The sequence below is a fragment of the Syzygium oleosum genome, unplaced genomic scaffold, assembly GCF_021117445.2.
Source record: "Syzygium oleosum isolate NSW1041296 unplaced genomic scaffold, Sole_v2.1 Sole_v2.02, whole genome shotgun sequence".
In the NCBI taxonomy this organism is placed as follows: domain Eukaryota; kingdom Viridiplantae; phylum Streptophyta; class Magnoliopsida; order Myrtales; family Myrtaceae; genus Syzygium; species Syzygium oleosum.
In genome coordinates, this window is record NW_026607486.1 from 5478982 (window position 1) to 5493305 (window position 14324).

The window sequence follows — 14324 nt, forward strand, 5'->3', positions numbered from 1 at the left end:
AGTCCTCGATCCCAAGCTCAATAGGGTCGGTCCCCGATCTCAAAAATTGGGGATCAATATTATGCGGGTTGATCTCAGGATTAGGTGTTGGACCGGCCCAATTCGGACTACGCTCACTCGTAGGGCATCCATTCAAAGAATTTCTCGTACGTCTCCCTATATAATTACATGAAATGTGCGTATCTATAGAGACAGAGCATTAATGGAAAGCACACGAAAGTCGTGGCTGGTTAAAGCAGGACCCCACTAGAAGTGGCCAGCACCAGCAGCAACTTCTAGCGAGATCTCGCACTCGCACGCCACGTGGGGTCGTCTTCCAGGCGTGTCGCTGCATCGCTCCCTACAGAACTCGGCCGCGGGGAAGCCCGTTCTTTTCCCGACAACATATTCAAATCGTTCCTCGCAAAACATGGTGTCGTCATCGATCACACGAGAGATGTTCGGACAAAGGCATGGCTTCCCCACGTGAAATCACATGGAAAATTGGACGCCCATTTGCATCCGTCCACCCACCAAGTTCTCTCCACGACACGCGCCAGATCTGCATCGACTCGCTCCCATCTCTTCTTGATCAAGTTCAACATGGCAGTATACATAAGAACATGCAGGTTGAGATGCCGCGATCCAAGCCCCATATGCCACAGGTTGTCATTTCGGCGCCCTTTTCTTAAACGGACCCCCAATCTAATGTTCGGAGAATATGCTTTTGCACTGCATGACGGACGCATTGGATCTGGCGGGATCCGGATTTGGGATTTGACCGGGAACCGGTTTTATTTTATTGGCTGATTGCCAGGGATTGCAAATTTTTAACTAGTGATCAAGATTCTCTTGCCTTCGTGTTGTGGAACGGCGACCCGTTTCATCTTTTCCTTGTAAGCATTTGGGGGCGGGTTGTCATGATCTAAAGTTAGTACGGTTGTACATGAGCAATTGAGAAATTTGAGGGGAAAAGATGCGATTCTTTGGTCTTTTTAACTATATTAATCTAAATCTCTCTCTCCAGTTCAGTGAGCAATGCCTAGCTATTTTCTCAATTAGCATTCATTCTGATTAAATTAAGATTTAAACTTCTTGACCGCTGAAACTTTTCTGCGTAATCTAAGGCATATTGTCTGCGGCCGTTTGGATCAAGCACGAGTCAACATAATGCAGGGGTATTTAGACATTTCGTATTTTTCTTATATCTTTGTAATTTCTAGACGATACCGTCTCAAACACTCGCCATGTCTATTCACGCTAAAATGAATAATGCACGCAATGTTTACTCGTGCTAGGATAGATAATGTCTTCAAAGCTTTTTGGGGGTTTAGCTACTCAAATTCTCCTATTCCGATAGTCTCTTGGGACGCGAATGATAACCATTTTGTTTCAGAAACAATTCCTGGAACAGAAATAGATTTTTCTATTTCTGTTCCCAAGACGAGTTTCTAATAAAAGAAACCCGTTTGATAACAACCAAAAATTTTATTTCTGGAATAGAAACCCATTTGATAACAGCATCAAATTTCTATTTTCTGGAATAGAAACCGTTTGATAACAACACAAATTTCTATTTCCCAGAACAGAAATCCATTTCTTTAGAACCACTTTTGGGGGTTAAACCTCTTTTAGGGTTTTTTAGGGGTTAAAACCCATTTTAAATCCCTAACTAAGGAGTCTTCAAAAATACCATTTGGGCACCTCAAAAAATTTAAATTTCACTAAAAGTGGGTGGCCACAGATATTCTAAGTCATCCTGTGAAGTTTTGAAAATTTTGATTTTTTGATTTTTTTTTGAAAAAATTCACCAAATTTCCTATTTTCCCGAAATATGACTTTTTTCTATTTTTTGGAAAATTTTATGAATTTTTCTGGAATTTTTCAATTTTTATGGATTTTATGAAATTTTTTTTTGAGATTTTTAGAAAATTTTCCGGATTTTCTAAAAATTTTTTTATGAATTTTATGAATTTTTTGATTTTTTTTATTTTTCTATTTTTTTTTTGATTTTTCTAATTTTTTTAGAATTTTTTTTATTTTCCCGCCTGGAATGAATTGAACCGAACCGGTTCGAATCGGTCTAACCTGGTTAGACAGGGGCCAAATTTAGGAAGAGATGTGTTTTGAAGAGAGAAGACATGTTCTTTTAGAAATGGTTTTCATTTCTCATCTAAAAATAGAAAACCTATTTTTTTTTTTGTTCTGATTTTTTGTCTAGAACCAGTTCTGGAACAAAAAGTTGTTTCAGAAATAGAAAAATGAAATTACGTTATCAAACGGGTTTCTGTTCCAAACCTGTTTTCGGGAACTGAAAACTAGTTCTGGATAGAAATAGAATGGTTATCATTCGCGCCCTTGATGAACATTATTGGTATTGTTGATTAACACAATTGAGTGTATTTTCTCATGACCCGTTTATATTCGTACTTTCTTCCAAACGATCTTACGAATTATGCGTTTGCCTCTTGATCGGGGTGTCGTGCACTCGAGGTAGCTGGTGTACTACCCGTGACCAAGAGAAAATATTCGATAGTTAAAAACCACCACATTAGCACATGATGTGGTATATGTGTTTTCTACTTAGAGTTGACATATGTCGACAATACTACATCGGGTATAAAATATAAAAAATAAAAAAAGGATTTTTTTTTCATCTCTACTCCTCATCATCTGTTAGGAGCCCTCTGAGCGCCACTGGTGGAGACCTCCCATTGCCGTTGTCGCCAGCGGAATTGCGAGCGCCACATCCTGTGCGCCCAAGCCAAGCCACCCTTCCGATGTCGCACAGGGCCGTCCTACTCGTTGCCCGATTTGGCCTTGTCCATAGCTTACAAGGTGGCTCGTCCATAGTTTTCGGCGAGTTTGGACAAAAGGGTGACTTGGCTTGGACACATCAGCGATGTCGCTGGTCTAGATTAAGGGTGAGAAATGGTCTAGGGTTGACCCTGGACCGACCTTAGACCGATCCAACCCGATCGGTCCTGGTCCGATTCTCAAGGGGATTGAGTCGATCCTTGGTCCTAGAATCCCTGGACCCTGCACTGTGCAGGTTAGTCCTCGGTCCTAGAAGTTTAGGGTTGGTCCAACTTGGACCCACCCTATATATATAAAAATATATAAATAAGAATATATTTATTTGTTTTCCAAAGAACCTAAGGCCCCTCCCTCCTCTTCTTCTGGCGTTGAAAATAGAAACCCTATTGACTATTGAGCGTCGCCTCTCTTCTTCCCTCGCTTCTCTATGCTGCTTGCTAGATCTGCCTCTCCTCGCTTGCCTCATGAATCAGCTTGCCTCTCTTGGCCTGCCTCGGCGCCTCACGAATGGCAAACGCAGGTTGCCTCGCTTGGCCCTCCTCGAAACCTCACGAACAAACAAAATATGAAGTTGTTTGTTTTGTTTTCAGGTGTTTAGAAATTGAAGTAATCTTTTGAGAATGAACAAGATATGAAATTGTATAATTCATAGTGTGTTATGTTTTTTTACCATTTTATTTTTTAATTTTATTTCACGTGTTCGTATACTATTAAGTGGAGATTTTTGTTGTTGCCTTATCTTAGATTTTTATTTGATTTATACTGGGGTCCATAGTTTGATTACTCAATATTGCATTGTCGATAGATATATATTTTTAAAGTGTACCATTTGTCCATTCAAGGAATAAAACAAACGAAACATAAAAAAAATCGGGTGGTCCCGGGTTGACCCTGGAACTGGACCAGACCCATAGGGTTGGTCCAGTCCTCGGTCCCAAGTTCAATAGGGTCGGTCTTTGGTCCAAAAAATTGGGGACCAACACTGTACTGGTTGGTCCCAAGGTTAGGTGTTGGACCGGCCCAATCCGAACCATGCTCACCCCTAGTCTAGATATGCTAACTTCCAAGTCCAAAATATGAACTTCTAAAGCTAGAGATGGTGACTAGTCTATGGTTTGCGAGTGACGACGGAGCGAACTCAGCTTGGATGATGGCACCGGTGACGCCGCTAGTCCAGAAATGGAGTTGTGCCTCTAGATCTAGCCTGCGAACTTCCTAATATGGAGCTGGTGATGGCGGCTCCTCCATACGACGACAGAGAGAACGGAGGGGTGGCTCAACTTGAACAAGCGACGCCAGCTATAGCTATGGATGAATAGATCTCTTTGGACAATGAAGCAAAGAAGCTATCTCTCTAGGTAATGAAGCAAAGAAGCTATCTCTCTAGGCAACGAAGCAAGCTTCCATGGTTGAACGATGACTCTGAATAAATTTTTTGTTTTTTTCATTTAATTCCAGATCAGTGTACACATGTCCATATATAAGTGCATATAAGTAAAAATTGTATCCACGTAAGCGCTGACGTGGTCATATCTAACCATTGAATATTTTCTCCTTAATCAAGGAAGCTACATGGTTATTGATATGGACTGTGGCATTTGATATCATAGCTTAAGTTATAGCGAAAGACTTTGGGATCATAGATGACACTCGAATGACCAAAGATCGAGGATTGGGAGACTAAGGGGAATGCCCTAGATGGCCTAGGGGGATCATTCACGGAACTCGATGAGCAGATGGCCGTACCGACACGAGCCATGGGTAATGCACCCAACTTTGAGATGGGTCGGATGAAGGTGTGAGAACCGGCTTATTCCAGCCCGCGCGATTCTAAAAGTAGCCCGAGAATTTTCTGTTCGGTGATACTTTGTGACCGTACGTCCCAACTCGGAAGAGACCATGGTAACGATGGCGTCCATGCATCTCCCCGGGATGATCCTTTTCATCACTACAGCAGTAGAAACAGTAAGTGAGAGAGACTTGCCGGCCGAACGCATGGAGCTGCAGGGGGATGGGCGAAACATGCGGTGCCCCGCGGGTGCAGAAGGTGCACCTGATCTTCACTCGTTCGATTCGATTTCCTTTTCGTGAAGTCAATTTGATCATCGTTTCTAACTTTCTACCTCTCTCATTCCGGTGTTGGGATGTCTAATTCCAGCTTTGCATAAAACCGCACGCGAAAGTAAAACAAAGGCAAGTCGTCCAGCGTAAATGTAAACACGAGCTGCATTACACACCCAAGAAGTAAATATATTTACACGCATTCGGTTCGGGTTTCGCTATGTTCTCCACAATCACAGTCGGGGGGCAACATCCATCCAACGGCCGACGTTCTCCGATCCTTTTCGTCACCGTCCACCAAGTGACCCACACGATCACTCGTCGTCGTCGTCGGCGTCGTAGACGTGACACTCGTCGGTCTCGGGATTGTCGCCGCAGAAGGACTCGAGGGGGTCCTGGTGCAGCACCTCCAGCTTGAGGCGGAGGTGGGCCTTGGCCTGGCTCACCTCCTCCACCTCGTCCCACGCCACCCGGCACTCCGCCGACGCCGCCGCCTCCCCCTCGCACGCCTCCTTCGCCTCCGCCACCTTCTCCTCTATCATCTCCCTCAGCCTCCTCTCCCTCATCTGGGTCCCCTTGTACTTCCCTCCGCCGCCGCCTCCGCCCCCCATGGCCTTCACCGCCGCCGCGGTGGCGAAGGCGCCGGGCTTCTTCCCCTGGCGGCGGGTCGCGACGCCGAGCGACGCGACTGCGCTCGGGGAGAGGAGGATCGGCGTCGGAGAGAACGGTGAGGAGAGGCTGAGGGGCGTGATGGATGAGGATGCCATGGCGATGGGGAAGAGTGAAGTTGCTAACTTTGATGAGGGAGGTGAAGGCAAGGTGGTGGCGTCTCTCTCTCCTCCTTTTCTCGCCTCCTCCGTCGATCCGAGGAACGACAAAGAGGGGAAGAAACAGGAATTTGCTAATGTAGAATTGCCGTCTGGATCCTGGAACATTGTGGTGGATTTGCAGATACATTCAGCGTGAGAACGAGGCCCGTACTCTGTTCTTCCGAAGGAACAGGCCCATCTGGAAAGAGCGAAGCCCACGAACAATCCACCATGCCCGAGCCCTCCACTGCCAACGGTTATGAGAAACCACTGAAGCTCCCCCCAATTTCAAAACATTTGAAATCTCTCTCTCTTTCTCTCTCGCTCTCTCTCTTTCTACCCTTTTCTACGAGCACGCAGGGACGCTCAACGTCGCCGATGGAGGACGCACAGATCCAGAACGTGGACCCGGAAACGGCGTTCCTGGCCTCGAAGCGGCAGACCGGCAACGAGTGGGAGCTGTTCAAGGAGAACGTGAGGCCCCTGAAGAGGGGTCGCAACGTCAACCTCCTCAACGACGCCCTCAAGTCCCACACCGACAACCACCTCAAGAAATCCCTCCTCGACAAGCGAAGGTCTCTTCGACTTCGCCTCGCGACCCCTTTTCTTTCCTTCAATCCTTTTAAAAGTTTCGTGGGCATCATTCGGGTTGTTTAATTGTTGGGTTCTTTAGGAAGTTGATCGAGGCGATTGATGAGTACAAAGGGGACGATCCTCTACAATCATGGCTTGAGTGAGTTATCATCAACTTCTTCAGGGCGGTTCATTTTGAGCGTGCTTTAACGAGTTTTGGAGAATCTCTTTGCTTGAATTCGTGCTTGACTTCTGTTCTTGCTTGTACGATCAGCTGATATGTTAGCCTAGGTCTAGCTCCGAGAGCTGAAGCAAATAACGGTTCCTCCAACTTATTGGGAAATCATCTTGTTTCTTTCCCATTTTTGGTGGCTTACAAGTCGCAGATCTCATGATTACTGGAGCCGTGCCATCTGAGGATTAAAATCTTTTGATTGAATTTTAGTTTTTGAAGTTTCTGAGATTCATGGCATATGTGGCAAATGGGAAGCGCTTATGTGCAGTGGGCTTTATTTTCTATTCAACTAATTTTTGAAGGTGTATCAAGTGGGTTCAAGAGGCGTTTCCCCCGGGTGGCGACTGCTCGGGGCTACTTGTGATATATGAGCAATGTGTTCGTGCCTTTTGGCATTCGGACCGCTACAAAGACGATCTCCGCTATCTTAAAGTTTGGCTGGAATATGTAGGTTCTCATCACCAGTGATCTTCTTGCAAATGATCCAATTCATCAGTTGATAGATGCTTGACTGGAATTTTACTGCAGGCTGACAACTGCAGTGATGCAGAAGTTATATACAACTTTCTGGATGCCAATGAGATTGGGAAGCCACATTCTCTGTTCTACATATCTTATGCTTTGCACATGGAATCCAAGAATAAGGTGAAAGCGGCTAATGAAGTTTTGAATCTCGGCATATCGAGGTAATTATTTCTGTAGCTTAGTGTGCAGGATAGGCCATCTGCTCTTTTAGGCTATATGACTTGGTGGGCAATTAGCCAGTAAATAAAGAATCTTCTGTCGTAATAAGGTTGCATATGCTCTTTGATCACCATCTTGAGTGGCAATACTTAATAACCCTTGAAACAATCTGGCTCAAATTCTGTGCAACATTGTTGAATATGTGCTTGCTTTTAGGTAAAAGTTTTAGAATCAACATTTCCACTCTACTCATTTGACGTTAAGAGTAAAGAAGGGGTGAGCCTTGCATTGTACTTTTGGGGACTGTGTTATAACTGAAAAGTACAGTTATGCACTTCTTATTTTGTTACCAATCTTCTTATTCACGTACTTGACGAAATTTCTCCATATCGAACTCAGGTTCATTATTTTATATCTGTCAATTGCATAAAGTTTTGACCGTTTGCTCGTGCATTTTTATAGGAATGCTCAACCAATTAAAAAGTTGGAGGATGCTTACAGAAAGTTTTTGGCACGCTCAATGAGAAGACCATTAGCTGTAGATGTATGTAGCATCTTATTGAGAACTTAGCAAACAAGTATTTTACTCCAGGTCTCTTATGTCTCAGTTCTTGCACTGTCTAGGAGGAAAAAGCGGAGAATGGGCCACCGGCACGAAGTTTTGGAACTGTCCTGGCAAAAGGAGAAAACAGTAAGCCTCATTTTGCTCTTTGTTGCTATTGCGCATAACTTATTCTTAAGCCATTATTTTATGGTTTTGTAGCAAGGCAGGCTACATCAAGTTCCGATCTTGCCAGCAGGAAACAGAAGGCTGAGAGGTGTGTAATTGTTCATTAACTTGGCCACAACATATCTGCATTTTCTTGTTTATTTTGGGGAATTTGGTGCAGGTGGAAAATTTCGGCGTTATTAAATGCGTGGAAATGCAGATCTTACAGAATATTTAAGTTTTCATCCTGTTGGTTGTCATTTATCCTACGATATGTTTTACCTTTCGAGTTGATGAGACAAAATTAAAATATGTTATAATAGGAGCCTTTGCTGTAATTACGCAACTGATCCTATGATGGCTTATATCTGTGTAAATCGTTATACACGGTTCCTTTCCTATTTCCAATTTTTCATTTGTTACTTTTCTTAGGGTTCTATTGCCCATTTATAAGGATACGAATGTGGATAAGTCCTCGAGTCATCAGCCCGATATGTCAAAGAAGGAACCAAATTTCTGGAATAGCCTTGGAGGTCGAGCAGAGAGAAACAAAGAGAACAATGCACAACCTGTTAAATGGACATCCTACAAGGTTCTGCCTCTCTCTCTCTCTCTCTCTCCAATGTAAACCTCAGATATATTTCCAGATTTTTCTAATTCTTGCAGTTTCTTCATTTCTTTTCAACCCGTAACATTTATACCATTTCTTTCTTTCAGATACCCCAGAAACTTGGGCAGAGGACTGGAGTGGCTGCAGCTGGTACCTGTATAGAGGTGTTTGTTGATGAAGAATGTGCAGAGTGAGTGACCATCACCACTTTTAATTTAGAACCATGTTGCATCTGCAAATAAAGTAGTGTATCATTGAACATTTTACGCTTTTCGATGCTAGTTGTCAAATAATGCAGAAATTGGTGGTGAAGTTATCCAATTTATGCATAACCGTCTTGCTTCATTGAGGAAAACTTATGACCTGTTATAAAAAAAACCTTGACCAGGACGGGCAAAGGTGGAGGCAAATCATCAACCTTGGAGCTCAGGCAAGGCGATGGCAAGGACCTTAAAAAGTAAGTCGTCACTGGGATGGTGGTTTCAGAGTCGGTCCCATACCTAAGTAAGTCCACTGACTCGTGCTTATCCTGTCGCGTTTTGCGTAGGGAAACGGACCTACTCAGAGAGAACCCGTTGCGCAATTTCCCTCCCAACAGTCTTCCCAGGTGATCAGACCGGCAAATGTGAGGCGTGTTGTACACTATGCATACGTTGGGGTCAGCTTTTACCTCTAAGGCTGATTCAAAATGGATTCTGGACATCCATTTTCAATTTTTTTCCCTTATTAATGTTTGTAAGCAGTCGAGCAAGCACACATCCGTGCTGTCGAACGTAATGTCTGTTGTCAATGTTGCATTTGGATAGGCGAAGGATGTTTAGCCCTCCACATGCTGTTGCATTCTTGTGACCAGGACCGATGGTTTGAATTGGTTGAATGCAGTTTATTCCCTCTTTTTTCTCCTTCCCATTAGATCAAGGACAGCACAGTTCTCGCATCTTCCATACGATGTATGCCGATGATCATCAAGCTACACCGCAAGAATTTAAGTAGTGTAGATTGTGAGATCGATGTCGCTTTTGTTAGGTTTCGAGAATCAGACGAACTAGTTGATTGGAAGAGCTTGATGAATCCACTCCTCTTGTGCCTTGCCTTCTCGTTTAGTGCGCTGCGATGAAAAGGGTTTCGAATAAATTACTAAAAACATACGGAGTGACTTCGTCGACTATAACATTGTATGGAGTAATATCAGGCGCAAAGCACAGGTGGTCAAATCACACACAAAAATACAAGTGGGGCTAATTCCAAAAAAACTATCAAATTTATCTTGAGCGACAATTCTAATTCGAGCTTTTTTTTTGTCTCAATAAAAAGGATCAATTTTTACTCGAGTTCCAAATCTGGCCTTTGTGGTGAAATTTTCAAATTATTCGGACCACATTTGGAATTTAAGTGAAAATTGATGATTTTTTTACAAAAAATAAAAAATTCGAACCAAAATTATCACTCAAGATAAAATAAGCGTTTTTTTTTTTAAATTAGGCCGGAGGAGTGCGGGGCCTTAATCTAAACACCTTATGGCACGAGCCGACCACAGCCGACAGCCATGCACATGTCGAGTCCCGCTTTACGTTTGAATCCCTTTCGAACCGTAGGCCGAAAGCCAAAATGGGCTCCACTTCAATTGGGCCTCGTGGGCCTCACCTTGCCAAATGGGCCAGCTCCACTTTATAACGTAAAAAGAAAAAAAAAAGTTAGATGCATCCTCCGGCCACGATGCCTCGCACGCTTGACGCGGGACTCCCTCCTAAACGCGCACCTCTTCTTGCTTCCTGCTCATCTCTCTCTCTCTCTCTCTCTCTCTCAAAATCCAATCACGCGCACGAAAAACCAGCAAAGTCGAGAAAGAAATTTTTTTTCGAAACTCGAGCGTCGAGCCTCCCTCTTCTCTATCCAACCTGAAATTAGGGTTTTGGACCTGCGCGCAAACCACAGCAAACCACCCCCCCAAGCTCACCTCCTTCACCTCCGATGAGATAAGCTCCCGCAAATCATACGCTTCCGAGCTTCCTTTTTTGGGCGCTTGCTTGGGTTCCGGCTCAATCGATCTCCATTAGGGTTTAGTCGACCATGGCGGAGCACCTGGCATCGATCTTCGGCACCGAGAAGGACCGCGTGAACTGCCCCTTCTACTTCAAGATCGGCGCCTGCCGCCACGGCGACCGCTGCTCCCGCCTCCACAACCGGCCGACCATCTCCCCGACGCTCCTCCTCTCCAACATGTACCAGCGGCCCGACATGATCACCCCCGGGGTCGACGCGCAGGGCCAGCCGATCGACCCCAGCAAGATCCAGGAGCACTTCGAGGACTTCTACGAGGACATCTTCGAGGAGCTGAGCAAGTTCGGCGAGATCGAGTCCCTCAACGTCTGCGACAACCTCGCCGACCACATGATCGGCAACGTCTACGTCCAGTTCAAGGAGGAGGATCAGGCCGCCGCCGCGCTGCAGGCCTTGCAAGGGAGGTTCTATTCCGGTCGCCCGATTATCGCCGATTTCTCGCCCGTGACCGATTTCCGCGAGGCCACGTGCCGGCAGTTCGAGGAGAATAACTGCAACCGGGGCGGTTATTGCAATTTCATGCACGTCAAGATGATCGGGAGGGAATTGAGGAGGAGGCTGTTCGGGAGGTACTCGTACCGCGGGTATCGCGGGGCGAGGAGCAGGAGCAGGAGCATGAGCCCTACTAGGCACCGGAGGGATCATGATCGGCGCGAGAGGGACCATAAGGACCGTGATTACCGGGGCAATGGGAGGCGTGGAAGCGGGGAGCGGTATGATAAGCACGAGAGAGCTGGAGGAGGTAGGCGGCCAAGGAGGAGCCGTAGTCCAGTTAGGGAAGGGAGCGAGGAGCGTAGAGCCCGGATTGAGCAGTGGAATAGAGAGAGGGAAGAGAGGCAGTGATTTGAAAGTGAAGCTGGAGTTTGCATTTCGGTTCTTGAACTTGATGGTAACCATCCTAGGCTCGTGTGTTACTTTTCGCTTTCCTGATAACGTTCGAAAGCTGGAAGTTATTCTGTGCTGAGTAAGGCCGTGGGAACTGTTAAGCTGGTGGTTTAGCTGTGATTGGTAGATTTATAGTTCATCGCGAGGATTTAAGTTGTCGGGACAACTCTTATTTCGCGGGCATCGAGTACTCTCTGCTCATTTCAGCTGTCTTTGAAAACTCTGTTATTTAGTCCTCTCTCCATGCGAATCTGAGGAACTTGCTTGTTTACAAGTGACTGTCGATGTTAATGCTCTTTGGTCGTGTGGAACTTATTTTCAATGAGATTATCACACTAATGTGGTGTATAGAGTTGGCCCATGTCTCTAAACCCATCTGACCCGGCGGGGATTGGTCCGTTTTCTGGGGTCATCCAAACATACTGTTTTCTTTTCTTGTCCGATGTTAGGTTTAGTTACGATTTTGGCACCCTGTTCATGTGATTAGATGCTATAGAGACGCTAACTCAACTAAATACACCATTTAATTTCTTCATGGATTCTTGGTTGAAAATTGGGATTGATCCTGTTGCATACATGTTGCAGCAATTTTTAGGTATCACCGGGATCTCAAAGTCGGTGCTTCATGGACAGAGTATTTTATTTCTTTCCTCGCTTTAACTTGACTTTTCTCTTCCTTTTCTTTCTCTAATATCGTTTCACCCATCTTTTAGGGCCATTTTTGGTAGCTTTCAGAGTTGGTTAGGTCAACACAGTTGGTTCGAAAAGGAGAGTCTTCCGCGGTATCTGCTGTATATTATGATCCTATATCCTTCCGATCTTGAAACTCTTGATTTTGCAGGGCACAGATTAACCTAGTGTTTTTTCTTAATACAACCTATCCATGTTCAAGTTTTTATCCCTCTAAATGTCACAAACAGGTTTTCAGGTTTTTGCTGCTGAGAATTGTTTCCATTACAAGGAGCCCATATAAGTGCTGACTCTTTCTGTGTCTTTTAGCTGCAGTGCAGCAGTAGGATCATATTTAAAGAGGCCAAAAGCTATGGCGCAATTTCCCTCTACAACTTAATGTAGTTATAACCTCCCTCTAACTAAAGCTGCAGAGGCTGTTCACTCCATCATCTGGACAAATGAGGTTAAAGGGCAGATGCATTTTATTGCGCTTTAGAACAGTCGGAGTTGGTTAATAGAGGTTGTGTGGGGAATATAATAACCTCCTGCAGTGAGAGATCTTCAGACTAATGATATCTTGAAAGGACAGGCATGGCAGAGTAGTATTCTCATTTTCCTTTTCTTTCCTCCCCTCTGGCCTGGACATCACTCGATCACCCGACCTGCATTTCTTTCTTTGAAACATATATATGCAAATAAGTTTTTGCACTACTTTCCTAGTTGATCAAAATGAATTTTTCTTTGGTAGTGAATGGATTCTAGAGGTTTGATAAGCTCTTCTTCTTACTGTTTAGCAAAATTCATTGAATGCCATCTGGACGATTTATCACTTCTGGAAAAGGGCTCTTGCAATTTGCTGCCCACCGCTAATTCTTTTGAGTATTTTTCGGTTTCTAGGAGATTTTCTTTCTCTTGATCCTTCTTGTCTCTATGTATTTGACCTCCTTTGTAGCAAAACACCAAGTTCAGAGCATTTACAACCTCAGTCGATTGTTTACAGTCATTTTCCATGTGAGACACCTTTATATAATTTGACAGCTAACATTTCCGAGGTATCTATTATCTTGCTTAGGGCATTACTAGGTAATGCTTCTGCCTTTTGCTTTTTGTTTAATCTAAAACTTGCGGTGGACTAATTTCAACCTTTTCTTTGCCTGAAACACCTGAAATTTTGACAATAGATAAATGTTGATATGTAAAGTCTTATGTATCATTTAATAGTTTTTGATAATTGGGTACTATTTTAAATTTGCGAGGGAAACGTACAAATGTACTTTTTGCTTCTCTTTCTATTTCCCCCCAATGTGACTTGATTTGTCAGCAAGTCTTTGCTTAAGCCAAATCCTCTACTCTTTTTTGTGCGTGATTACTCTTTTTTAACTTCTGCGAAGGTTGTCGAGTTGCCATTTTATGCTCTTGTTTCTGTTGGAATTGCAATTTAGCCATATATCGAGAGATTATTCTGCAGGTCTTTGCTTGCGCAACTTCTTGGCTTGATGCATTATTCATTGCGATTTCTGTGTTGAATTTCTTCTGAGAAGTTTGGCAAGATATATTGGCATTTGCCAATAAAGTATGATTAACTTTTATGCAGTCGGGATAGGTAGACATCAGTTCCTTCTCTAGCAATTCGCAGCTAGAATTTGAGCCATAGTCATTGGATTAACTCCCTTCCTTTTTGCATTTATTAAGTCCTGACCTTGTAGAAACTAGTTTTTTTTTTGGGTAAAGTGACCTTGTAGAAACTAGTTTGTCCCCTGTAAGTCGCAAATCATTTCCTTCAGGATCATCTGTCGGGCCGAGGAGTGTCTGCAAAAGACATAGGTTTTTGGAGTTCGAACAAGGATCAGAATGATGGTCTCTTTCCCCTAAATAGTTAAAATTGTCAGGTTTTTCAGAATGGATGAGTTTGAAGGGCAGATAAATGTATGGACGTTGCAGTGATATGGTGTCTGGTTAGTTATTTCCAGGCGGGCGGACGTCAATAGATGGTTGTGCAATCAGAAGAACTGAAGTTGGGTTATGTTTGCCAATGTCGAATGTAATGTTCCACCTCATTGGTCTTTGTAGAAAATTGCCGTTTGTTTATTTAGAGCCCCTTATTTAATGTCACGAGAGAATGCAGCAAGACTGTACGACTTTGCTCAGCCACTTATCTCTTCCTCGAGCACCTGTCTCTAACACCTCACAACAATCGATGGTCTAATTTTCATCTAATATGTGCACCCA

At 44.0% G+C, this 14324-nt stretch overlaps 3 protein-coding genes across 5 annotated transcripts; 2 read left to right on the forward strand and 1 right to left on the reverse strand.

Annotated features, from left to right (window-relative positions):
- Window positions 1-4979: 4979 nt before the first annotated feature.
- LOC115662911 (calvin cycle protein CP12-3, chloroplastic-like) lies at window positions 4980-5624 on the reverse strand. The gene has a single exon (XM_030584999.2). The coding sequence runs from the start codon at window positions 5622-5624 to the stop codon at window positions 5172-5174; it is 453 nt and encodes a 150-aa protein (XP_030440859.2). The 3' UTR covers window positions 4980-5171.
- A 109-nt stretch (window positions 5625-5733) lies between these two features.
- LOC115662920 (mitotic spindle checkpoint protein BUBR1) lies at window positions 5734-9389 on the forward strand. The gene is made up of 11 exons (XM_030585011.2): window positions 5734-6241; window positions 6340-6399; window positions 6777-6921; window positions 7003-7160; window positions 7621-7702; window positions 7783-7849; window positions 7922-7976; window positions 8300-8459; window positions 8585-8667; window positions 8866-8934; window positions 9025-9389. Exons 1-11 carry the CDS (start codon window positions 5898-5900, stop codon window positions 9086-9088), a joined length of 1287 nt encoding a protein of 428 aa, XP_030440871.2. The 5' UTR covers window positions 5734-5897; the 3' UTR covers window positions 9089-9389.
- Window positions 9390-10306: 917 nt separating this feature from the next.
- On the forward strand, window positions 10307-12847 carry LOC115665777 (splicing factor U2af small subunit B-like). 3 transcript variants are annotated; one of them, XR_008815811.1, is made up of 3 exons: window positions 10307-11427; window positions 12009-12057; window positions 12429-12847. XR_008815811.1 is itself a non-coding variant. In XM_056308277.1 (2 exons), the coding sequence occupies exon 1, from the start codon at window positions 10548-10550 to the stop codon at window positions 11379-11381; it is 834 nt and encodes a 277-aa protein (XP_056164252.1). In that variant the 5' UTR covers window positions 10307-10547; the 3' UTR covers window positions 11382-11427; window positions 12429-12847. The 3 variants fall into 3 exon arrangements, 2 of the variants coding, with proteins under 2 accessions (XP_056164252.1, XP_030443475.1); XM_056308277.1 differs by lacking the exon at window positions 12009-12057; XM_030587615.2 differs by lacking the exon at window positions 12429-12847 and having other exon boundaries at window positions 12009-12321.
- Window positions 12848-14324: the final 1477 nt, after the last annotated feature.

What these genes read in the sequence shown, in the direction of transcription:
- LOC115662911 (XM_030584999.2), bottom strand. Translation starts at nt 5,624, where the DNA reads ATGGCATCCTCATCCATCACGCCCCTCAGCCTCTCCTCACCGTTCTCT.
- LOC115662920 (XM_030585011.2), top strand. Translation starts at nt 5,898, where the DNA reads ATGCCCGAGCCCTCCACTGCCAACGGTTATGAGAAACCACTGAAGCTC. An exon ending in CCTCTACAATCATGGCTTGA is followed by an intron (nt 6,400 to 6,776) that starts GTGAGTTATCAT and finishes TAATTTTTGAAG; the next exon opens with GTGTATCAAGTGGGTTCAAG. An exon ending in TTAAAGTTTGGCTGGAATAT is followed by an intron (nt 6,922 to 7,002) that starts GTAGGTTCTCAT and finishes ATTTTACTGCAG; the next exon opens with GCTGACAACTGCAGTGATGC.
- LOC115665777 (XM_056308277.1), top strand. Translation starts at nt 10,548, where the DNA reads ATGGCGGAGCACCTGGCATCGATCTTCGGCACCGAGAAGGACCGCGTG.